Source organism: Boleophthalmus pectinirostris, unplaced genomic scaffold, assembly GCF_026225935.1.
Source record: "Boleophthalmus pectinirostris isolate CB_2022bp ecotype Guang Dong unplaced genomic scaffold, ASM2622593v1 HiC_scaffold_2, whole genome shotgun sequence".
Taxonomy (NCBI): domain Eukaryota; kingdom Metazoa; phylum Chordata; class Actinopteri; order Gobiiformes; family Gobiidae; genus Boleophthalmus; species Boleophthalmus pectinirostris.
In genome coordinates this window covers 43,110,504-43,136,523 of record NW_026571152.1, presented here as the reverse complement: position 1 = coordinate 43,136,523, position 26,020 = coordinate 43,110,504, and the positions used below count along the sequence as shown (strand labels likewise).

At 41.3% G+C, this 26,020-nt stretch overlaps 1 protein-coding gene across 2 annotated transcripts; it reads right to left on the bottom strand.

Moving 5' to 3' along the window:
• Positions 1–367: 367 nt before the first annotated feature.
• On the bottom strand, positions 368–26,020 carry kras (v-Ki-ras2 Kirsten rat sarcoma viral oncogene homolog). Of its 2 annotated transcripts, XM_055155236.1 has the most exons (6): positions 25,708–26,020; positions 17,145–17,262; positions 16,877–17,055; positions 16,300–16,459; positions 12,918–13,040; positions 368–3,200 (listed from the first exon to the last, which is right to left on the bottom strand). In XM_055155236.1, exons 2-5 carry the CDS (start codon positions 17,253–17,255, stop codon positions 12,921–12,923), a joined length of 570 nt encoding a protein of 189 aa, XP_055011211.1. In that variant the 5' UTR covers positions 17,256–17,262; positions 25,708–26,020; the 3' UTR covers positions 368–3,200; positions 12,918–12,920. The 2 variants fall into 2 exon arrangements, with proteins under 2 accessions (XP_055011211.1, XP_055011213.1); XM_055155238.1 differs by lacking the exon at positions 12,918–13,040 and having other exon boundaries at positions 25,708–26,003.

The window sequence follows — 26,020 nt, the reverse complement described above, 5'->3', positions numbered from 1 at the left end:
TCCCAAAACTCCAGGTCTGTTTGTGACGACGACACTTTAGAACAGCTCAGAAAACGTAACGGCGTAAAATAAACCGTTTAACAACAGGTTTCCATTTATTTTTACAGTCGTCACCTTCATCAAACTGGAAGTCAAAAAAATAATAATAATAAAATAACCTACAAATCAACATGGATCGTTTTGGGAATATTCCGTAATGTCTTTCTTTTCTTTTTCCGAGTTACACAAGTCACTGTCTACGCTCTAAATTAGCACCTAATGCAAAGAAAAGGCAAACGCGAAAGTCCCCTGGGAAACCGGTCGGATGGAAATGAGCCGTTTGAGCGGAAAAAAATCGCTTTAAAACATCCGAAACCAAAAACGAAAAGGCGGTTTCTATGAGTTTGTTTATTAGCCTCAGGTCCGAGCGTCACCTGAACCGACCGTGGCCCGTTTTGATCAGTTCAAATGTGAGTTCGAATGCCGTTTTACAGTTATTTTATGTGTTTTTTTTTATTATTACAAATACATTTTCTGAACCCTTCTTTCACAAAAATCATAAAGTTATACCATCATTAAAAAACAGTTAAAAACAATGAATCAGCTTTCGTTATCGTAATTAATTTCAGATTCTAGACAATTCCGTGAACTCTCAAATGAAAAGCAGGAGTCGTATTCGTTAATCAACTATTATCAATTATGAAAAAATCCTAAAAAGTCTCTGCTTAAAGGCGCGACGTGGAACTTTTCTCGAGGAGGGTCCGTCCGTCCGTCCGTCCGTCAAGAGCTTTTTTTTCCTCGGAGATTTGTCGTCTGGAATGTTTCACGGGGCGGCAGGAATGGAATTAAATCGTTCTGTCTTCACGGGAACCAAACCGGGCAGAGTTACAGGTCGGATCAGTGGAGAGGCGACCCCGCTCAGAGTCAGGATGTCGGTTTTTCGAGGGAATTTTGAGCTCTAAAACCACCTGTAACTGATTAAAAAGTCAGACTGTGGAGCAGGAGTTTCCGATCTGTCGCTCTCTACCGTCTTCCACGAAGCTCGGCAAGGGATTTCGGAATTCTACCAGTGCCGAGTAACAAAAATGTGGTTAATTAAATGCCCATTATCGTTATAAATGTGTAATTTTGGAGCCAAACTTTGTGCATTAATAAACAGACAATGGTTTATGTTTTTATCGGCGTCTTAACTCATGGATCTATTAAAATATCTGGATAAGGAATTCCGTCGGTCCCAGCTCCTGGTGGACACTCCAGGTACTGCAGCTCCGGGAGTTTGGGCATTTTGGGAATTCAACCTGCCGTCCGGCTTTCACAAAGATCCGATTTTGTTGGGTTCTTTTCAATTTTCACAACATAAACTTGTTTAAATTGTTTAAATCCTCAAATTTCCAGAAAGTGATCTTTGTCTGACTGAGCCTCGCCGTCCTGATTGGTCCAAACGCTCCACGTCGTGCAAGTTACAGACCTAAAGATTATTTTATTTCTGCGTCGACTCTTCGCACTCCGCCGCCGTCGTCCTGTCGCCGTTGTTTTTGATTTTATGGATCTGCGTCGAGGTCTAAGCGCCGCGAAGTGATTCACCGCCACAACACTTCAAGGCCAGGATTTAAAACTGGTGCTCGAGTTTACAAAATGAAGCGGGAAAGCGGAGAACCGCAGCCCTTATTTTTTGCGTCGCTTTCCCTGCTGTCTGCGACGGTTAGAAAATTTCAGAAGTGCACGTCGGTCGAAGCAGGAGCGGGTTCAAAGCGACGCAGACGATTTCGGATTCCTGAATTCTACCAGTGCTGATTAACAAATTGACGCCGACGATTTCACGCACGACCGCAAATTGGGCTTTACACAGGTGGGAGGAGCTCATAAACGCGGAAGAGAAAATTATTTTTGGGTCCGCGAACCAACGAGCACAGACCCCTGAAAACACGACGCTTCAGCTTCAGATTTGGTCCAAGTTCTGCGATCTAGAGCTCTGCGCGGGACAGAACTCTCAGTCCCGCTTTTGCCCGCGAAAGAATTGTATTTTTTATTCCCGCTCCTGCTCGTATCCGCAATATTTTGCCCTTAAATCCCGCAAGATGTGGACGTTCTCTTTCTTACACTCTAAACACGAAGACGCAGAAAGGAACTGTCTAAAATGTGCGCGAGATTAGATCACGTTCCGCAAGTTCAGGCTGCTTAAAAATGTGTTTATTAACGCCAAATAAAATGTCCAGCACAAATTGTGTATGATAGACAAACAGGAATCATTTGTGTATTTTATTTTTTTGTATTTACTGTTTTGCGTTGGGTCTGTACTCTGATCGAACCGTAAAAGCGTCTCGATAAAACGAGCAGCTCTCTGTCGTTTTTGTTTCGTAACGGCGTCTCACCAGAGTAAAAAAGGTTTTAGACTCCTGCTGTGGAACATTCCAGACAGAAAAACGAGAAAACGACGGACTCTCCGACCAGAAAACCTCCACGACGCGCCTTCAAACCCCCGCAGCAGGCGCTCTCCCCCCTCTGCAGGCCACCGACAACACTCCGCAGTCAGTCCGGACGCCGGTGTCGACCCGGAACTGCGCGAAAAAAAAAAAAAAAGAACCATCCAAACAGAAGGAACACCCCCCCCCCCCCCCCATGATAAAAAACACAGACAGAGTTAATCGGAGCCCGCGTGGTCGGGGTCCGGACAGCAGTCGCATGCAGACTAGAAAAAGACGGAACTAAGTCACAAGAAGAAGAGGTCGTTCACATCGGGAGGAGGAGGGGGACATTACATTACACAGTGGATCTCGTTTATCTCGTCCCGATCCTTTTTCGGAAAACATCGACAGGGTTATAAATTAGCTCTTTGGCACCCCGAAGCGCTCAGGGGGAAGGGGGAAGTTTGATCCGACGGGAAGTAGCTACAGCATTAAAATTGTATAAAACGTCCAAAATAAAATGTTAGGATGAAGGCCACTGGCACTAAAATAAGCTTATGGAGTCCGGCGAGCGAATAACAAGGCTGTCGAAACGGGCGCTTTGAAAGAGGCTAATAATTTAGTGTAATGTACAAAAACGTCGGGACTGGGAACTGTTCGGCGTGGGTTGGTTTTTTTTTCTTTTCCCGGGGGGGTGATTCACATGAGCGTGCACTTTGTCTTGGACTTCTTCTTCTTCTTCTTGCCCTCCTTGCTCATTTTCTCCTTATGCTTCCGGATTTCTCGCACTAAAGTGTAGAAGGCGTCGTCCACTCCCTGAAACGAAGGACAAAAAAAAAACAAGGAAATTACAGACGGGTTTATTATTTTCGGCGAGCCAGCTACGGCGCGCATTTGCATTTAAATGATGTTTTGGGTTTTTCAAAAATGGCCCCAAAAAGGTCAGAACACAATGCGGCCGCTCTGGTCCGGGCTATTGAACTGTTGTTTTCTCCCACTTCAATTTTATCTGAAGGGATTTTGTGAAATTAAAACATAAAAAGTATCAGAATAACCCAAAGGAGCGCGGACGCAGAGCTGCTCTTTAACATTCAGACGGCTTAAGAACGCGTGTACCAATTATGAGCGCCGTTAGAATGGACTTGTACGGAAGTTTAAAATAGAAAATCAACCAAAGCAGCCGCATTAAAGAAAGGTTTTTAACATTTAAAAAGGCCCATTATAAAACTGATTTGTGTTTTAATGTCGTTTCCTCGTCACAAACGGACCTGGAGTTGTGCTTTTTTTTTGTTTCATTCACAAGTTTTAAAACACACAAACTCTGCACTTTTACGCTTTAAAGTTCTTCTCTCAAAAACAGAAAACACTCTGTTCCACCTTGTGATGTCATGTGGTAAAACAGAAAATGCTCCACTGTGTTTTTAAAGTCCACACACCTTCACTAGAATCATCTGGATGATTTCAGCTCTGGAATTGTATAGAGCAGAAAAGTTTTCAGAAATATTCATGAGCATATTTGTTTGTAGTTGAGCGTAAAATAAATAAAACTCTAGAATGAGTCGAGTCGTACGTAAAATGTGTTGTGTGTATTTTATCCATCAAAATATGAACTGAAAAGTTACAACGTCAAGAATTAAAATCACCAAATGAAAATTTACAATTTCACTTTCTTCAGTACGACACGACGAACACGAATTCACAGACGCGACTCGACTGTCAGAAATACACTTCACAGGCAGAAGAAACATCGAATGAGATGTTGGACTTTTGTGCCACATACGGACTGAATTAGGACTGATCCAGGTCTAAACCCGGACTAATCTGGGACTAATCTGGGGACTAATCTGGGGACTAATCTGGGGACTAATCTGGGGACTAATCTGGGACTAATCTGGGGACTAATTTTGGACTAATCTGGGGACTAATCTGGGGACTAATCTTGGACTAATCTTGGACTAACTTTGGGACTAATCTGGGGACTAATCTGGGGACTAATCTTGGACTAACTTTGGGACTAATCTGGGGACTAATCTTGGACTAATCTTGGGACTAACTTGGGACTAATTTTGGGACTAATCTTGGGACTAATCTTGGACTAATCTTGGACTAATCTTGGGACTAACTTTGGGACTAACTTTGGGACTAATCTTGGGACTAACTTTGGGACTAATCTTGGGACTAATCTTTGGGACTAATCTTGGGACTAATCTTGGGACTAATCTGGGGACTAATCTTGGGACTAATCTGGGACTAATCTGGGACTAATCTGGGGACTAATCTGGGGACTAATCTGGGGACTAATCTGGGGACTAATCTGGGGACTAATCTGGGGACTAATCTGGGGACTAATCTTGGGACTAATCTGGGGACTAATCTGGGGACTAATCTGGACTAATCTGGGGACTAATCTGGGGACTAATCTGGGACTAATCTGGGGACTAATCTTGGACTAATCTGGGGACTAATCTTGGATTTGAGAGCGAGAGGGGGAGAACCCCGAGTCCGCGGAGCAGGGTGTCCGTAAAGCGTGATCGGGCGACGGACGATGACTTCATATTCATACTGAAGAAAGTGTAAATTTTATTCGGTGATTGTAATTTACATTTTATGTACGACTGGACTCATTCCAGACTTTTAAAATATTTATTTTATGCTCAACTACAGACTTGGCTGCAAACTACCGCTTCATGACATCACAAGGTGGAACAGAGCATTTGGAGCGTTGGAGATGTAGAGAGACTAATAATAAAGAGTGACTCAAACATGTGAATGAAACAAAACACAACTGCAGCTCTGTTTTTGAGGAGGAAACAACATTAGAACATGACTCATACGTAGGGATGGGACGAGATACAATTTTGACGAGACGGGTGTCGAGATTCAGTCAACGAGATCGAGACAAGACGAGACTTATTTAATTTTTGATAAATAAATTGTGATGATCAGTTCACAATTTTGCTTCAGTTTTTTGCTTTATTGAATGTGTAGAATTTCTCATCCAGTAGAATCCATGGCAAAGGAGACAAGTCAGGTCCTGAAGAAGCAGCCTGGATTTGACCAATTAAATTTCTCCTTTGCCATGCTTTATTTAATGTTAATTTACAGTTGTTGTAGTCGTGTTTTTTGGTATCGCAGCTTCTCAAGAGGCGTTAACCTGCTTTTTCTTTCAAGAGAAATATAAAAATGTAAGGAAAAAAAAATCACAAGATAATTTTCCTCATCTGGTCCTGGTCAAGCAGAAGTAAACAACAAGGCCAAAAATTCAAGTTAATTCATCTGATATAAAAGTGTATTGAACAGATACATATGTACTCTAGTTTATCAAACTGTTGACCTTTTTTCTGTACCATTTTTGGTTCTAAAGTTCCATATGTTTTAAACAGACCATGAATGAAACATGGAACAAAAATTATTTCCCAAATTTCAAAGACCTGAAAATCATGTAAATAAATGTTTGTATTTCATCATATCTTGTGTTATTCCATCTTTGAACTGTTGATGAAGGTACAGGATTTTTTTTTTTTTTTTATGTATTTAAAATTATAAAAATGTTCTTGGAAGGACTGACATATTTTATAGAAATAGTTTCCTTTCATTTTGAAGTAATATTAAAGTATTGAGAAGAAAAAAGTCAATCAAATGATGTAAAATCCTGCACCTTCTACTTGTTTGTACAATTTTCCCTCCGTTACTTTTCCCTCTGTTACCATGAACTTTCTTAATAAAAAATCTCATGAGTCAAAAAGTCAGAGGTTTTTCAACCTAATCTTGTACCATATGGTAGAAAACTATATGAAGCAAATATTCAAACCAGTTTGTTAAGGATATGGAAGTGAGAACCAAGAGTTATCACTGTTTGGATTTATTGACCAAAAAGTGCTGCATATTTCATTCCCTCCGTTACCGACATGAGTTTTTAAATTTTTTGTCAACAACTTGAAAGAATCTCACAGGTTTAACTTGACCCTGTTGGAGTGTAACTCTTTCCTACATTCTGATACTTTACTTATTTCAATAGTTCCTCTAGTTTCTGAATAAGAGACATTTGCATGTCAAAAATCTGACCCTGTTTCCTCCGTTACCACTTGACTGAACCCAGGTTTGCATCGTGTTGTGTCAATTTTTTTCTTGTGAGATTTACTGGCACGAGCTCTTGTCCCATCCCTCGTCATAAGAGTAAATTTTGCGTCATATAGAACCTTTAATACTGAATTGGATATTATCTAAATCAACTTTTTACCATCTTTTTTTAAGTTCTTGGCAAATATTTTGGCCAACTAAAATAAAAATAAAAGTAAAACATAATTATTCGGATACATAAACATTCAAAATCCCACCTAAACCAGAATAAAACTGAGAATTTACTTCCACTGAATCCTAAACCAGGACCAGGCCTTTCCTTTCTTTCCTTTACACTTTTACGTTTACATTCTGAACTCGTCCGCGACATCGATTTACAGAAACACAACAGAACACGTTATTACCAAAGCAGCTTGAGTCTGCAAAATCGCACACCGAGATAAAGCAGGAAGAAAATGACCGAAAGTTGCAAAGCTCGACAAAACGAACGCCGTAAAAAAAAAAAAAAAAAAAACGAGACAAAGAGAGAGCAGCGACGAGGGGTCTTCTGAGGGGACGAGGCTCGGGCCCGGAAGAAGGTCTCGTGGAACGGACCAGCGCACATCCTCCAGGAAACACCGCAGATAACAGCTGGATTTACAGTCAAGTCCGACCAGAACCCCCTCCCCCCCGAGTCGCCAAGGCCGGTCTGCTTTCACGTTTCTGCACCAACGTTCAACTCTGTAGCTCAAATTTCGTGTATTTTCTTTCCAAATTCTGTCCCGTCTGCCAAAATAAAAGGGCTGGAGTTGAAATGATGAGTTGTGTTTTTTATGATCTCATCTCTTTTTTTAGAGATTTTGTCAGATCGTGATTCAGTTTTTTCGTGAGTTTTTGCCGCCCGCTCCTCCCGCGAGATTCATACAACTTTCCATTTTCGGTTTTGGTTGATAAATGGTTGATTTTAGGTTGTTTTCGGATGTGTTCGTGACGAGGAAATGACATGAGATCAGATCTGGAGTTGGGTTTTGTTTCTTTCACGTGTTTAAAAGACAAAACCTGCAGATTTAGGCGTGAGTCTGTTTACACTTCTGAGTCTCCGTACGAACGCAGATTTTGAAGATGCCAAACTTTTGCGCTGTGTATGGACTGATCCAGGTCTAAACCAGGCCTAAACCGGGACTAAACCAGGACAAAAGCAGGAATAAACCAGGTCTGAATCAGGTCTAAACCAGGTCTAGCCCAAGACTAACCCAAGACTAAACCAGGTCTGAAAAGGTCTGAATCAGGTCTGAATCAGGTCTAAACCAGGTCTACCCCAAGACTAAACCAGGACTAATCCAGGACTAAACCAAGACTAAACCAAGACTAAAGCAGGTCTGAATCAGGACTAAACCAGGACTAAGCCAGGACTAAGCCAGGTCTAAGCCAGGTCTAAGCCAGGACTAAGCCAGGTCTAAGCCAGGTCTAAGCCAGGACTAAGCCAGGACTAAGCCAGGACTAAGCCAGGACTAAGCCAGGACTAAGCCAGGACTAAGCCAGGACTAAGCCAGGACTAAAGTAGGTCTGAATCAGAATTGAATCAGGACTAAATCAGGTCTAAACTGGGACTAACCCAAGACTAACCCAAGACTAACCCAAGACTAACCCAGGTCTAAACCAGGACTAAATCAGGACTAAACCAAGATTAAACCAGGTCTGAATCAGGACTAACCCAGGACTAACCCAGGACTAACCCAGGTCTAAACCAGGTCTAACCCAGGTCTGAATCAGGACTAACCCAGGACTAACCCAGGTCTAAACCAGGTCTAAACTAATCTTGGTCTAGGTCTAGGACTTGGACTCTAGTTCCGTCCTTGAGTGAACCCTGAGTTCGTGGAGCAGTTTTTTCCTCAAATCTCGATCGGGCGTCGGCTGCTCTTCGCCTCGTGGAGCGTCGAGTTCTGCGTCGACCCTTTCGCCCGCGGTCACCCGACGGTCTACGCGGGCGTCACCTCCGACCCGACCCGACACTCGGAACCGGATCGATGATGAGATTTTAACAAATTTGTACGAAGAAAAACGAAAAACCCACCACTTCAATCCAGGTTATAAACGCTTTGTGACGCTCGTTACTCACATTTGTACGAATAAAATATAATAATAAGAGTTTCTCAAACGTGTGAAAGAAACAAAACAACTCCAGGTCTGTTTGAGAGGATTAAATCATAGTTTAGATCTGAGTAACGTGGGACCTTTAAGATGTAAGTTCACACTTCACTGGTTGATTGAGCAACACGTGGGTTTAACCAAAGTCTCACAACAAAAAATAAAAGTGTCTGTTTGAACACAAAGCTGCGTTAAAAGGAGAAACAGTGACTCACGATTTGACAACATTACGACCAAAATAGACGATCGTCACAGAGATGAGATCAGAGTTTAATTTTACCGCAGGATCACCCAGCCCTGAATCGAGAAACCAAGATAAATCCTAAATAGAGACAGATCGATTTAACATTTGGCCGATATTTGCACTTTTAGAGTATCAGGAATCGGTCTTGAATCTCCAACTCAGACCGATATTTAGATTTGTCTGATCTACAGATGAACCAAGTAAGTTTAATAAAAGGTACAATTCAGGACGATTTTCCAGCTGATTTCCTTTGGATGTGTAGACAGACTAATGATGAATGAATAAAACACAACTCCAGGTCAATTTGTGACGAGGGAACAACAAAACAACACAGTTTAAAGTTTTGTTTTGTGTGATTCAGGAGGTTTAAGTGCAGTGGTGAAAACAGACCGTAAAAGTGCAGCTCAACACGACTGATTGAGGTAAAACGATCCGTGTGCCGTTAGTTCGTTCGTTTTTCAAAATAAAACCAAAAATAAGAAAATGAAAAAAAACTAAATAACTATTTTCTTCATTATTTGTCTCCAAAGCCAAACTTTAAAAAATGGATGATGATTTATTTTTTCAGTTTTTGATTTTGTGTTTAAATGAAAAATGGAAAAAAACATAACGGACGTTTCCTGTTTCCCAAACCAGGACTAAACTGAGACCCGGTCCTGTTCCCGGTCTCAGTCTCTGCAGTTTATGCAGGCACAACTCTGGGCCTGTCCCAACACTCAGTCCTGGGCTCAGTCCTCGGATCAGACCTGGTTTAGACCTGGTTCAGTCCTCGGATCAGACCTGGGCTCAGTCATGGTTTAGTCCTGGATCAGACCTGGGCTCAGTCTTGGTTTAGTCCTGGTTTAGACCTGGGCTCAGTCTTGGGCTCAGTCTTGGTTTAGTCCTGGTTTAGAGTCTTGGGTTTCAGTCCTGGTTTCAGTCTGGTTTAGTCTTGGGCTCAGTCCTGGTTCAGACCTGGGTCAGTCCTCAGATCAGTCCTTGGATCAGGTCTTGGGCTCAGTCTTGGTTTAGACCTGGGCTCAGTCTTGGTTTAGTCTTGGTTTAGTCCTGGTTTAGTCTTGGTTTAGTCCTGGTTTAGTCCTGGTTTAGTCCTGGTTTAGTCCTTGGTTTAGTCCTTGGTTTAGTCCTTGGTTTAGTCCTGGTTTAGTCCTGGTTTAGTCCTGGTTTAGACCATTATCCATTTTTTCCATTTTTCATTTAAACACAAAATCAAAAACTGAAAAAAAAACAAATCATTATCTGTTGTTTCATTTCGGTTTTAGAGACAAATAATGAAGAAAATAGTTGTTATTTTCGTTTTATTCTTGGTTTTATTTTGAAACACGAACAAACGAACGACACACGGATTTAAAAACAGACCCAGGGAGAAACAGAGACTCATCGACAATCAGCGAGAATGAGAAGATTCTACAAAACATCAGAATTATTCACAAAATGAATCCAAACGATTCAGACGCCCAGAAGATCCCAGCAGCAGGACAGACCCCAGGAAGCCACGTCCCACAATGCACCTGTCCTCACGTCCACAGAGTCCACAGACGCTCCACCGTAGACTGTGTACACAAATGGACGCGGCCCGACCAAACAGGAAGTGAGCACGGCCGAGATTCTGGCTCCATCCGCTCCGGCTCCAGTTCACTTTGTATTGAAAAAAAAATCTCACCCATAGCTTCAGAAATGCTGCTGTCAGACTCCTCGTTTTGGTTTTAAGGCTCATTTCTGCTCCAATTTCAGACGTAAACAGATCCACGTGTTCCAACTGTATTTAGACTAAACCACCAGCAGAGGGCACCGACAATCAGTTTGAGAAAAAGCTTTTTTTTAAACGCTTACGTCACAAACCAGGAAGACGTTTGTGCAGTCGACAAACTGAATTTCTCCTTTGCCAAAGTTTATTTTTGGTCAAATTATTTTCTCAGCTCGTTCAGACTGCTTCTTCAGTTCTGGTCACACGCTGGTGGACACTTCCTTATCCTGTTCTCTGCTCATCTTTTAGTATCCTTTTCCAGTTTTTTTTATTTATTTTTTTATAATTGTTTTATAAGTTGTTTTTTTATTTTATTTATTTTTGTTATTACTTATTATTACTTACTATTGTTATTTTATTTTATTTGATTTATTTTATTTTACTTATTTTATTTTTGTTATTACTTATTTTATTTTTAATTTATGTATTATTTAATTTATTTTAATTATTTATATATATTTTTATTTTTTTAGTATCCTTTTCCAGTTTTTTTTTTACTTATTTATTTTTATTTATTTTTGTTATTACTTACTATTGTTATTACTTTATTTGATTTGATTTATTATTTAATTTATTTTTACTTTTTTGTTATTATTACTTGTTATTTTATTTTATATATTATTTAATTTTATTTATTTATTTATACATACTTATTTTTTTTTTATCCTTTTCCAGTTTTCTTCCAGTCCAACAGTGTTTGGCTCATAGTTGTCCTCAAGACATGTGTAAAATCCTTTCAGTCGTCCAGGTAGAATCCACGGCAAAGGAGAAATTGGACCAAGTTTATTTGGTTGAATATGTTTCGTTAGCCTGATTCATGAGACAGTTTCACTTCATAGACTCCGTGTGACCTCACAGCATTAGGATTCGTTCACTCGACAAGTAGGCGGGTACTTTTTTTTTTTTTTTAAATAAATAAAAATTTTGAAAATGATGACGACACTGAATATACGTCTCTTCTCTGATTGGCTGGTGCCTGAACTCACACTTCTGAGGTTCTTCCAAATCGTCTAGTGTTTTCTGATTCCTGATCTAGTCGCTGGAGAGAAATTAAATTAAGTGAAGGTACTAAGTGGCGCCAGTCTGATTAACGTTTCGCAGCTCTGCAAAACAAATGTGACAAAATAAACTTTGTCCAGTCAACAAATTGATTTTCTCCTTGGCCTTGCATTTTACCTGTGACAACTGAAGGATTTTACACACAGGGAAACGTTTGGAAACATGCGGTGAAACTTCAGGTGTAGTTCCCGACACTGGACTCACCGACCGACTGTGATCAAACCCGGAGTCGCTCACAAATGACACCGGAGGATGAAGAACTGAATGGATTTAGTGATTTGGAGTGAGATGGAGAGTTTGTTAAACTTGTTCTGTTGTTTATGTTACAGTTTATCTGAAGAACTGTGAAATATGTGACGTTAACAGTCTGTTGTTCTCTCTTGTTGTTTTTACTTATTGTTAATATTACCTTTTTTAATTTTAATTTAATTTTATTTATTAATTCATGTATTCATTTTATTTTTACTTATTTTTTATTTTTGTTTTTGTTATTGCTTATTGTTATTACTTATTTTTTATATTTATTTTATTAAATGTATTATTTATTTATTTATTTAATTTTTACATATTTAATTTTTAGAATTTTTTATTTTTTTGTTATTATATTGTTATTACTTATTTAATTTTATTTTATTTTATTTATTATTTAATTAATTTATTTTATTTTTACATATTTCATTTTTTTATTTTTTATTTTTGTTATTACTTATTGTTATTACTCATTTTATTTTATTTATTATTTAATTTATTATTTATTTATTTTTACTTATTTTATTATTATTATATTATTTATTATTATTATTACTTATTGTCATTACTTACTATTATTATTACTGTTATTACTTATTAACTTGACTTTCAAACAGGAAATTCTGCTCCAGCTCTGATTTTATAAAATTAATTTCCCCCAGAAAGACCGACTTGTGTTTTTTTCGTCTTCATTACGCATTTTTTGGCTGGTGTGACTTGAGTTGTCAAATATTAGGAGCCCAACTATTCTACTTTTGTCTGGACAAAACAGAAACTCTGAAGCCGTTTTCCTCTTTTGTCTTTGTTGTTCAGTGCAGCTCCGGGGTTTAAATTCCACGTGATCTGAGGAAACGGAGCAGATTAGAGCCAGAACTGAAGCCTGCGCGTTTCTCTGCGTGTGTGGGACGTCGTCGATGGTGCGAGCCTTCGGTCCACTTGTTTACACAGTCTCCGGGGGTCGACACACACTCGCGCACACACACACACGACGCCGAGGAGCCGTGTGCGCGCCGCTGCTTTCACTTACCCTTCACTGCACAATGCACTTTTTAAGCTTGACACAGCGCGGCGTCTTTTCCTCTTTGCTGAGCCTATTGAGCCGGTACTGCCTGATCTCCCGCACCAAAGTGTAAAAGGCATCCTCCACTCTCTGCACGAAACACAGCTGCTCAGAGGGAACCGGTCAACACAAGAGACTCACCGCGGGCCGCACACCAGAGCACGGACAGTCTCGCATCAGCCTCAAAAGTGCAGCGTCCGACTTTTGTTTACGGGCGGAGGCTCCGTCAGATGCTCGTTACTGATCCGGCTGCTTTGTCTGGAATGTTTCACAGTTTTATCTTCATGGAAACCAAAACAAGTCACGGGCACAACGTCTGTTTTTATCTGTATTTTTGAGCTGTAAAACCTCTAGGGATGCAACGATATGGTTTTCCCACGATTTCGAAACACGGGTCACGATATCGATCCGACTTTGACACGTTTTAACCCTTAAATTGTGTTTGTGAAAAAAATTGACCCATTTTCAAGTTCAGGTTTGTAAAAAAAAGTACCATTTGCTTTTTTGTACTGGGACGAGGCTTCATCTAATCCTCAGACACAACTGTTTTAATGCAACAAAAAAATATATTATAAATAATAATAAATGAATAAATAAATAAATTATAACTGAAAATATAATTACTCAGTTTATCACTATAGTTAATATAATTATTGAATTTAAACAGTTTTTGTAATCGAAAACCTCCTGTAATCTCCTATATTGTAAGAAAAGTCTGTGGAGCCAAAAATAAATAAATTAATTAAAAAACAGTGTTTCCATGGAAATCATTAGATACCAAGTTATTTATGAGGGGGAAACAATACTGGATGAAAACTCGTGTTTTTAAGTCTTTTCAGGCAGAGTTAAATCATGGGTCAAATTTGACGCCAACGCTAAAGATGTGAGCAGCTTTCTAACACAACACAAGAGTTAACGTTATTTTGTTCTGCTAATAAGTAAAATATAATAACACTGATATAATAAAACGCCTGGGCGTCTCCCTCAGGAGGTGTTCCGGGCACTTCCCACCAGGAGGAGGCCCCGGGGAAGACCCAGGACACGCTGGAGGGACTATGTCTCTGGACTGGCCTGGGAACACCTCTGTTCCCCCTGGAGGAGCTGGAGGAAGTGTCTCGGGTGGAGGAAGTCTGGGAGTCCCTGCTTAGGCTGCTGCTCCCGAGACCCGACCCCGGATAAGCCGACGAAAATGGATGGATGGATATAATAAAACATACAACTCACTACAGTAGAACTCGTGTACATCTGGAGTTTATATGTGAAGTGTTTTAGTTCATTTGGTTCAATGATTCACAGCTCAGAGTTTTTATTTAGTGAAAATCAGAACAGAGTTTCTCAGGATATTTTATATTTTAGAATAAACCAGTCGACTCTTAATAGAGACTGTAGGGGACTTTTACTTTTCTGATGATGATTTGATTTGTTTTCCTCCTGAGGCTCTGTCCACACGACAACGATTTTGGTCGAAACTGAAGTTTTTATTCGTTTTGGTCTTTCGCCCACACAGAGACGACGTTTCATGTGGGCTAAAACTGTGTTTTTTGAGAACGAGTTCCAGAGTGGAGAAATCTAAGAAAGCCGACGTTGCGTTTTCGTGTGGATGAGCAGCTTTAAGAAAATGATGACGTCACGATGCCGCTGCTCGAACTCGCCTATTCCACAGAAATGTCTCACACACGTTTTCTGACTCAAACTTGTGAGACAGAGTGAGAAAAAGATCGAGTTTATCACGAGCGGCGTCGCGGCGGCGAATACGAGCGCGTTTGATTAAAGTCGATGTGAAGCCAAAAGTGATTCTAAAGTGTTTAAAAGTGAATTTCTTTGTCATTTCTGCGTCTATGAACGTCAAATAAAAAGTGAGTGAAACATCAAACCCTCGTCTTTTAGAATATTTCAGCTCTATTTTCTGCTGCGTTTGAGAAGGACACAGAGAGAACTGAAGAACCTTTGGACCAAAATAAAGGCCTGAACGAACACGAGTATCGAATCGTGAGACCAGTATCGAACGATTCATACTAAATCGAATATTGTTGCATCCCTAAAAACCTGCAGTTGAATAAACGTAAAGTAGAGTCGTTTAAAGTCACACTGTGGAACATTCCAGACACACAAACCAATGACGTCTCCATAGAAACAGGCAGGTGACGGACCCCCAACCGAAAAGAAAAGTTACACAGTGCATCTTTAAGCCAAACTGTGATGAAAATGTGTGAGAAATGTGTGATTGTGGCCAACAGTAGTGACCCGTGTGACTCCACAATATGTGTTAATGACGAGCTGTTCTGCCAAAAGGAAAAATAAACTGATAAAAAAAATTAAAACTTTTGCTGAAAATTGTCCAAGACTCAAATAAAAATCCAAATCGGAGCGAGCGAGCGGCCATCTGTGGAGACTGAACGTGTCTGCCACTGCCAACTGCCAACTGCTCTAATTAATAGTAAGAAATGGATTTATTAATTAAAATAGTCTGGACTGTTTTGATATTTGCAGTGGCATCGCGCTGGGGGAGGTGTACATGTTTGTGTACGGTGGAATGTTCAGTCACAGAAACACGATGCGCACGCGGCCAAAAAAGTTTTAAGATGGTCTGAAAATGAAAATGTGCTCTTAAAATCATTAGTTTTTATGATCATCTTGAGACTTTTTTTGTCCGTGTTTGCGTCACCGTGGTAACTACTGCACATTCCGCCGGTGAACACACATGTAGATCGCCCCCAGCGTGATGTCGCTCAGCAGTGAAAGTGCGGTGGGCAGTTTCACGTGTGATAATGGACTGTGTGTGTGTGTGTGTGTGTGTGTGTGTGTGTGAAATGTGATTGAAATGAGCAGAGCTGTGAGAATCAGAGCAGCGTGACGTCCCTCTGCGCTCACAACCAACCACAAGCACGATTTACACCATCACTGTCCACATGCACGCTCCTCTGACACACACACACACACACTCCTGACACACACACACACACACACACAGACACACAGACACACAGACACACACACACACACACACACCTCTGGGGCCCCGGCTCATTCGGTGCACTGCTGTTTCTGTGATTAAGCCACTGAACATGCACTGATTAGATAATCACCCATAAAATAAAAAAGAATTATTAACCAGTCAAACAACCCGAAACACGTCCAGAGAGTTCTGATTTGAACAGAAAATCCACCAAATTTGACATGAAAAAAAGAAACACCGCATCATTTCAGATCCTGATTCTCTTCTGCCCCGTGATTGGCTCCTGCTGAAGCTGAAGGGAACAGAGCGCGCTCACATGCTCCACATACCAGCGCAGGATTACAGCCATAATCTGCAGTGAACAGTGGAGGGCGCGGCCCTCTGGACTCTCACCTGTCTGGTTTTGGCCGAGGTCTCGATAAAGGGAATGCCGTAGCTGCGCGCTAAGTCCTGAGCCTGCTTCGTGTCCACTGTCCGGGACGGGAGGTCACACTTGTTTCCTACCAACACCATGGGCACGTCCTCAGAGTCCTTCACCCGCTTAATCTGTTCTCTGGAGACATTCAAACATAAACACAAGAGAAAAAAAAAAAGAGTCATGAACTGGTTGGACAGGTTCACACAGTTAAGACCTGCAACTTTAAACACCTGCAAACACAAAGTGATCTGACACAAACACAACACACAACACAAAACTCTGCTCTGTCATTATTGTGTAACATACACCTGTCATACACCTGTCATACACCTGTCATACACCTGTCATACACCTGTCATACACCTGTCATACACCTGTCATACACCTGTCATACACCTGTGGCAGGGACAGGACACAAGAGCCAATCAGCACCGGGACTCACCTGTACGCACCTGCACGGACAGGGCCTCACCTGCACGGACAGGGCCTCACCTGCACGGACAGGGCCTCACCTGCACGGACAGGGCCTCACCTGCACGGACAGGGCCTCACCTGTAGTGGTGGATGTCCTCGAAGGACTTGATGTTGTTGATGGCAAAGACACATAAGAAGCCTTCTCCTGTCCTCATGTACTGGTCTCTCATGGCGCTGTACTCCTCCTGACCTGCAGTGTCCAGGATGTCCAGGAGACACGTCTCCCCGTCGATCACCACCTGTTTTCTGTACGAGTCCTGACGTCAGAACAAGAGGAATCGTGAGCACAGATCCGTAAAAACCCCTGCACACTTCACAGTTCACACTCGTGTGTCGGGGTCTGTACCTCGATGGTCGGGTCGTATTCATCCACAAAGTGATTCTGGATGAGCTGAATCGTGAGCGCGCTCTTCCCCACGCCACCAGCTCCCACCACCACCAGCTTATACTCTGTCATGATTCACCTGGAAACACAGAGCACAGGAGGGGGAGCTGTTCAGGCACAAGAGCAGGAGCAGGGCAGACAGACAGAGACACACAGACACAGACAGACACAGACAGACACAGACTGACACAGACTGACACAGACTGACACAGACTGACACAGACAGACACAGACTGACACAGACTGACACAGACTGACACAGATTGACACAGATTCGTCTGCACGGTCGATGGCTGCAGAGTGAAAACACAAACCCGCCTCAGGCACAAATCCATACTTTCAGATGAAGGCGACGCATCGACCAGAGACCAGAGGGGTTTTGCACAGTCTGCTGCTTTCACACCAGCAGCAGCAGCAGCATCAACATCAATAACAGCGCTGGCCTGTCTCTTCTGACGGTTCTGCTCAGCTCGGTCACAGCCTGGAGCCTGGAGCCTGGGAGGAGCTCTGCGGGTTTCATCTACTCACAAACTAGTTTAACAAAGTGACAGGCTCTTACTTTGAGTTATTAGGAGCAAATCAACCTGTCGCCTGTTGTTTGTCGTTTGTCGTCTGTCTCTTGTTTGAGAGCCGGAGACGTATCAATAAGTTCACAAACGATCACATGACCTACAATCTGTGAATGTGTAAATGACGTTGAGCTTCTCCGTCCTGAGTCCAGCCCAGAGCTCAGGCTTCGTACATTTTACCAAATCAATATTGTAACCTGCACCAAGAACAAACTCAGGAGATAAAGAATATTATGTTTTATTATGATCGGCTCTGGCCCAATGTGACCTTCAACCTGAAACGTCGACTCTACTTCGACTCCTACTTCGACTCCTACTTCGACTCCTACTTCGACTCCTACTTCGACTTCGACTCCTACTTCGACTCCTACTTCGACTCCTACTTCGACTCCTACTTCGACTCCTACTTCGACTCCTACTTCGACTCCTACTTCGACTCCACTTCGACTCCACTTCGACTCGACTCCACTTCGACTCCACTTCGACTACTTCGACTCCACTTCACTTCGACTTCGACTCCACTTCGACTCTGCACTTCGACTCCACTTCGACTCCACTTCGACTTCGACTCCACTTCGACTCCACTTCGACTCCACTTCGACTCCACTTCGACTCCTACTTCGACTCCACTTCGACGACTTCGACTCACTTCGACTCCTACTTCGACTGCACTCGACTGCACTTCGACTGCACTTCGACTGCACTTCGACTGCACTTCGACTCCTACTTCGACTCCTACTTCGACTCCTACTTCGACTCCTACTTCGACTCCTACTTCGACTCCTACTTCGACTCCTACTTCGACTCCACTAAACTAGTGAAGTAACTAAAAACGATAAATGAACATCTCTAATAACAGCTGAGGAGGATTTTATGAAGTTTTGGCTCAGACTAAAAGGACTGAGAATGGATTTTCCCCTAAAAAACTGTTAATTTATTACAAATTTGATCAAACTGTGGATTTATCTTGAACAGCTTTGTATAAATTAAAGTAAGTCTGTGCAATTAATCAAATTTTCTCACACTCGAGTTGAAAAGATAAAGGTTAACAAAGTTTATTTGGTGATATTTTTATATAAATAAGTGTATTTATTTCATTTTTTAAATATAGAGATTGTAGAAGAACTGGATATAGTTTATTTTGGACACGTTTATGTTTTTCTGCCTGATTTCAACTTATTTCAAAGTTTATTTTATTCATTTTATGTTTTATACATCACAAAACTGCTCCGAGGTTCAGATTTTTAGCCGATATTTATTTTAAATTTGGAAGTTTTGCGTAAATTAACAACAACAAAGTGTTTTTGGATTTAAATTTTTTGAAGAGAAAGAGAAATGCTGAATAAATGCATCATGTAACTCAAAAAATAATCGTTTAATTAATTTATTTCAGTATTAACCAAAATATTCTTCGTGATCTTTTTTTTATTTTTTTTTATTAAATCAAGCAGCTCTAAATAAAAGCATCTCATAAAACCATGCTGAGTTGTCCTGGACGTGCAGCTGTTTGTAAAGAATCTCACCACATCAGATTAACGCCCAAACAGGAAATCAGACGAACTAATATCACGGAACAGAAACGCGATCCAGGAAATTCCAGTATCCACGACACCAGGTCTGGCACAAAACCTCGAACCCAAGTTATTTAGGCTGGACGCGCCAGATCATAGAGCCGATGTGTAACATTCCAAACCTCCCTGTGAAATGCCTCCTCTGACCCTGAGCCGAGGCGTCCAAACTTTCCTCATCAAGGGCCACGAATCTGAACACGGACGAAGCGGAAAAGCAGAGGGACGATTAAAGGTGGTATGGAGGATTTATTTTTTTTTTTTTTAAGTTTCAAATTGTCAGTGAAAGTTTAAAATACCATTACAGAGACGCAGCAGCTTTCAAATTATGATGACTAAAAAAAAAAAAAAAAAGAAAATCTATCAACTGAGGCCAGATAAACATCAGCCAATAGAAAACAAGGCTCCCTCATTTTGTATTGGCCGTTAGGTTGTCAATCAAACTCTCTACGTTTCTAGTGTAACTGACTCGTCGGCGCTCGGGGATTACGTCGTTTATGCAGCGGTTCTTAGAGGCTTTTTTTCAAACTGTCGCTTCCTCGCAGTTTGCACGAGAGACGGGCATTCGATTAAATTTTCTTAATCGATCGTCGAAAGAATTAACGATCGATTATCAATTAATCATTAAGGTTTTTATATTAAAATTATCATCATTATTATTACTATCTGCACTAACCTGCATAAATAAATTCAACTTTACGACATAAACATAACGACTCTAGATCCACATCAGCTGTTTGACATTATAATGTGTTTAATTCAGTTTTGTTCAAATCTCACAGAAACAAAACTTAAAACCACATCACTAATTTACATAAACTAAGTGAAGATAAAACTCCAGCTCTTGTGTCGCTGATGTGGTTCAACTTGTGTTGGATTAAAAGACATGACTCAGGTGAATACAGGTCAGTGTGACCAGATTTGTGTTTGTCAAAACCAGGACAGCGTACGGGGGGAGGGGGGCGGGGCCTCGTCATCCACATTGAGCGACTCTCACCTGGAAAAACTTTTTCCCACTGGACACAGAAACATATGTGCTGCTTTATCCACTGTGCACATGGACTCACACTTGTCCCAACGCAACGGAAAGTGTGGAATTTCTTCTACAAATCCTGGTTAAATCCACATTTGTGCTTCGGTTCGTTACAGACTGACCCACTGTTTGTGTCTCGCTCCTTCTGATGCAGAGACACATGTACACACCTGTTTTGGTCACGACACACAAACACACATTCGGTTTGTCGATTAAAATGAACGTAATCAATGAAATTCTTAATGATCAATTATCGATTAATCAACTAATCATGCCCATCCCTAGTAACTGACTCGTCGGTGTGCGAGGATCACGTGGTTTTTGCAGTGGCTCTCAGAGGCTTCTTCAAAGTGTAGCTTCCTCGCAGTTCGCACAAAGTTTGTCGCGATGGCGGACGAGAATCCACGACCAGTTCGCCGCAAAAGAAAGTCGGTTTTTTAGGTCGCTGAAAGACAAAGAGGAGGAGAAAAGGAGCGAAGACAAACTGAGGTGATTCTTGGATTCTCTTCCAGCGATTGCGTGAACGAAGCAGACGAAGGGTCTAAAAACTGACGCGTCGGTCGATAAATTATTTCTAGACAGGAAACTTCAACAGTAATTCTGAACACGCACTAGATGTTTTCTATTTCTTTTCCCTTAAAAAATCCTCCATACAACCTTTAAGAGACACAGACTGACTGATAAAACTGTAAATAATTAGAATATTTGCATTTATAAACCTGTTAGAATGAGACGCCAGAATATTATCCAAGTTCAGATCTTCAAAAAGACACGCTAAAGATTCAATGTTTAAAAACTTTCACTCAAAATTATTATTTACTGGAGGAAATATGAGGTCCGAGGGCCGAGAAAAACTGGTGTGAGGGCCGCGTTCGGCTCCTGGGCCATAATTTGGACATGCCTGTTCTGTTTCTATATCATAAAAATTAAAATGTGAACGTACCAGACCAAATATTGGGCCTCGTTTATTTCGTTTTAAAGATTTTCCCGAAGCGACACACATTTTTTCAGTTTGTAATATCAATATAATCCTCATTTTCTCGCAGAACTTTACTATGAAATTATATTTTAAATCATTTTTGAAGCAGGAGTGTCCAAACTTTTTTCATCAAGGGCCACATTTCTAAACACAGATGAAGCAGAGGGTCGATCAAGGGCCGTAAACTGGAGCTCAGTACAGTGAATTATTAAAATATGTGCAGGTTTAACGCATTAGAATGACTTTTATTCACGCCAAGATGCTTAAAACCACAAACTAAATATTCAACATGAGCTTTATCAAGGTAGATTTTCAAAAAACTTGAAGTACAAAGTTGATTTTTAATTGATACAAGGTCATTTGGTAGTCTGATTCATGAGCTGGTTTCACTTGGTGTAAACCGTGTGACCTGCAGCATGAGGATTCGTTCACTCGACAGGAGACGGGGACTTTTTTTGTTGAACCAATCGCTGCTGTTTGGTCGTGACGTTTGTAAAGCTCCAAATCCTGTAGGAAGAAGAACAATAACGTCTTTCCCCGAGATCAAATTCACCAAATATTCTCTTAGTTTAAGCTTTAAATCCTCGATCTTGGGAATTGTTGCCAACACAGAATTTCTGTCTCTTCCCCAGAAGTGTGAGTTCGGGCAAATCAGAGTTTTTGTAAATCGTCAGTGTTTTCTGATTCCTGACACAGTCGCTGGAGAGAAATTAAATTGAGTGGAGGCACTAGGCGGCGCCGGCCAAGAAATTCCACACTTTCCGTTGCGTTGGGACAAGTGTGAGTCCATGTGCACAGTGGATAAAGCAGCACATATGTTTCTGTGTCCAGTGGGAAAAAGTTTTTCCAGGTGAGAGTCGCTCAATGTGGATGACGAGGCCCCGCCCCCCTCCCCCCGTACGCTGTCCTGGTTTTGACAAACACAAATCTGGTCACACTGACCTGTATTCACCTGAGTCATGTCTTTTAATCCAACACAAGTTGAACCACATCAGCGACACAAGAGCTGGAGTTTTATCTTCACTTAGTTTATGTAAATTAGTGATGTGGTTTTAAGTTTTGTTTCTGTGAGATTTGAACAAAACTGAATTAAACACATTATAATGTCAAACAGCTGATGTGGATCTAGAGTCGTTATGTTTATATGTCGTAAAGTTGAATTTATTTATGCAGGTTAGTGCAGATAGTAATAATAATGATGATCATTTTAATATAAAAACATTAATGATTAATCTGATAATCGATCGTTAATTCTTCCGACGATCGATTAAGAAAATTTAATCGAATGCCCGTCCCTAGTGAGGAGGATTGTGTGACGTTAGTGGTGATTTTGGCGACTTTTGGCATTTTTTTTGTTTTCAATGGCGTCTACAAGTGGAAAAAAAATCGATCCATGGTTTGGAATCACTTTGATCTAATTCCACCTCACAAGGTCAACTCCTTTCTTATTTACAACATGTTATTTATGTTGCTCTTTACATATTTTAAATATTCATTATTATTATTGTTGTTGTTGTTGGTACGGCGTCGCCCTTCACACGAGTATTGTCTTATTGTTAAATTTGTCCACTTTTCCAGGTCAGCGTTTCTCCGAGGCCTCAGACACATCGAACCGTTTGAGACGATATTGCGACTGAGGTGTCGACGCTTCACGAGGCTCCGTTCGCCAGTCACTAGTTTAACTCTTTCCCCCCTGGACGCCTACTAGGAACAACCCATACATATGTTACTAGGACTACCCATAGAGCATAATTGCATAAAAGAAAACAGACTTCCACGAGTGATTTCAGGGCAATTTTGGTTCATAATCAAGTATAAAGCCCGGATAGTTTGTTCGGATATTGCAGGACTCCATACAGACGCATCAGCTGTATTCTCATCTTCTTAAGTTTCACTCTCTGTAAGTCCGTCGCTGTCGCTGTTTTCCACTTTATAATCACCCTCATCATCACTTTGAAATCTATAAAAGTCACTTTCTCTAAACTTATCCATAAAATACGTCCGCTCCTCATTATTTCTAAGACTGTGCGCCGCAGCGCCGCGATCTTTCCATTACACGTGTTTCGTGTTGTGTTTTTTCCGGAAGCTACCATCGTCACTATTTCGATTAACTTCGGAAAAAATTGGCGAAACCATATCCTTGAATCCTAATGGTCAGTCTAGTGTGGGTTGTAGTGGCCCCGACCGATCACAGTCTCTGTTTAAATGTGAAAAACCGAGCCGTTTCTAAAGGTCGTCAAATCACGACTTTAGTGATACGGCGGAGGAGTCAGAAGTCGTCATCAAGGGTTCAGGGGGGTCGTCAAATGTCGTCTTCATGGGGGAAAGAGTTAACATAATTCGTAAACAGTGCAACACAAGAAACTTAGAAAACTACAGAATTTGCTCAAAAAATGCTTCAGAATCACTTTTAAGGAAGCTCTGAACTCTGTGTTTCTTTGGAATATGTCACATAAAAATCCTGAAATAGGTGTGGTACATTTATCGAGAACACGGGAGTTTCTGAGGCACTTTTCCAAGGAAGAATTTGACAAACTATATTTACTCTTTGCGTTTGAGACCTCGTCATTTTTGCATCTTTTGTTCGTCTGTTTGAACAAATGTGTCGAGATATTTTGGACCTTGCAAGTTCCAGTTTAATACAATATATATAAGATTTATTTAAGTATTTATTTATATTTATATAGATTATCCAACTTTCAGAAAGGCGACAAATCAGTTAGAATTTCCAGTCGATTTCTGCTCAAAAACTTCACTAAATAAATGAAACTTTTTAACAACAGCAGCAGCTTTTTTCTTTTTTCTCTTACAGGTGCAGTTCTCCTCATGACCAAATGTGTCGCTGTTTACAAATCGAAAAAAAGAGTCCAGTTTTGATTTAATAAACTGTATAAAATAAATCTGTATTATTTCATTTTTAAAAAGGAACATGCAGATTTTATAGATCCAAGCCGATAATAATCACTGTGCATGTTTAAATGTGACCACACTGAATATTTTTACATTTAAACTTATAAATTGTGCATTTTTTTTCCCCATATATTTTGCATTTTCACTATAAAAAAAAATACAAAAATATAATAACTTTACAATTACTTTAAATGTCAGACAGAAAGAACTTACTTGAACTTTTCCCTGAACATTCGCCCTAAAGTGACGCTGACGGGATTTTCAGAATTTTAAACTGTGACACACTCAGGTTCTGATGTTTGGTGTAAATAAAAGAGTAAAAGAGCGAGTAAGATTATGCATTCTCCTGATTTCTTAGTCCTGGTTTAGTCCTGGTTTAGTCCTGGTTTAGTCCTGGTTTAGTCCTGGTTTAGTCCTGGTTTAGTCCAGATTAGACCTGGTTGAGTCCCAGTTGAGTCCCGGTTTAGACCCGGTTTAGTCGTGATGTAGTCCTGGTTTAGACCTAATTTAGTCTTGGTTTAGACCTGGTTCAGTCCTGGTTTAGACCTGGTTCAGTCCTGGTTCAGTCCTGGTTCAGTCCTGGTTCAGTCCTGGTTCAGTCCTGGTTTAGACCTGGTTTAGACTCATTTTAGTCCTGATGTAGTCCTAGGTTACACCCAATTTAGACCTGGTTTAGTCCTGGTTCAGATCTGGTTCAGTCCAGTCCTGGTTTTAGTCCTGGACCTGGTTTAGTCCTAGGTTTAGACCCTGGTTTAGTTTAGTCCTGGTTTTAGTCCTGGGTTTTAGTCCTGGTTTAGACCTGGTTTAGCCCTGGTTTATTTAGCCCTGGGTTTAGTCCTGGTTTAGTCCTGGTTTAGTCCTGGTTTTAGTAGACCTGGTTTAGACCTGGTTTAGACCTGGTTTAGACCTGGTTTACCTGGTTTACCTGGTTTAGACCTGGTTTAGTTTAGTCCTGGTGGTTTACCTGGTTAGTCCTGGTTTAGTCCTGGTTTAGTCCTGGTTTAGACCTGGTTTAGACCTGGTTTTAGACCTGGTTTACTCCGGGTCCATGTTGTTGCGCTTGCGGCTAACTTAGCTTAGCACGTAGCACACGGAAGCTTCCAGAGCTAAAACCCCCGAATCTCACACACGTCCTCCGCACTTCACGCGACACACACACGCGACACAACACACACACGCGTTCAGAACTCAGAACCCGCAACATTTCATTCAAAATCCGGGTCGGGACCGGGTTCGGAGCCGCGGAAACGTCGAGGCTGGAGCGCAGCGCAGGGCCGGAGACGCGCCGCTCCGACCAGGGCGTAGCTTCAAATAACAACACAAACTACCATTTCCACGCGTGTTTTTCGGCTCACGTACAATCACGATCCCACCGCGCACTCAAACATCACGCGTGGGTTTGCAAAAAAACAAAAAACAAACTAAAAAACTAAAAAAAAAACCCGCCGTTGTCATGCGTTTTTACCTTTTAGCGAGTGGAGTTCCGCGTCCGAAAGTAGCGACCGAAAAAGTCAAAGCCCCAAAGCTGCTCGAGTTTCACACGATCTCCGCATGTCCCGGGTCCGAGCCAGAGCCCAGCATCTACAGCAGCTCCACCGCGGTCCAGAAGCGACGGGAACATGCACCGAGCCGGGACTTTTAATCGATAGAACTTTCCATTTGGCGCTGCGCTCGGGGGGCCTCGGTCGGTCGGTCGGTGCTGTCGCTGCCGTTGCGCCTCTACGCGGACATGGGCGTGAACCGGGGCCCGCACTTTACCCACAAAGCAACGCAGGGGG

Coding starts and splice junctions, on each gene's coding strand:
- kras (XM_055155236.1), bottom strand. CDS start 17,255: ATGACAGAGTATAAGCTGGTGGTGGTGGGAGCTGGTGGCGTGGGGAAG. Junction 17,056..17,144: donor AATACGACCCGACCATCGAG/GTACAGACCCCG, acceptor TTCTGACGTCAG/GACTCGTACAGAAAACAGGT. Junction 13,041..16,299: donor CCTCGGCCAAAACCAGACAG/GTGAGAGTCCAG, acceptor TGTTTCGTGCAG/AGAGTGGAGGATGCCTTTTA.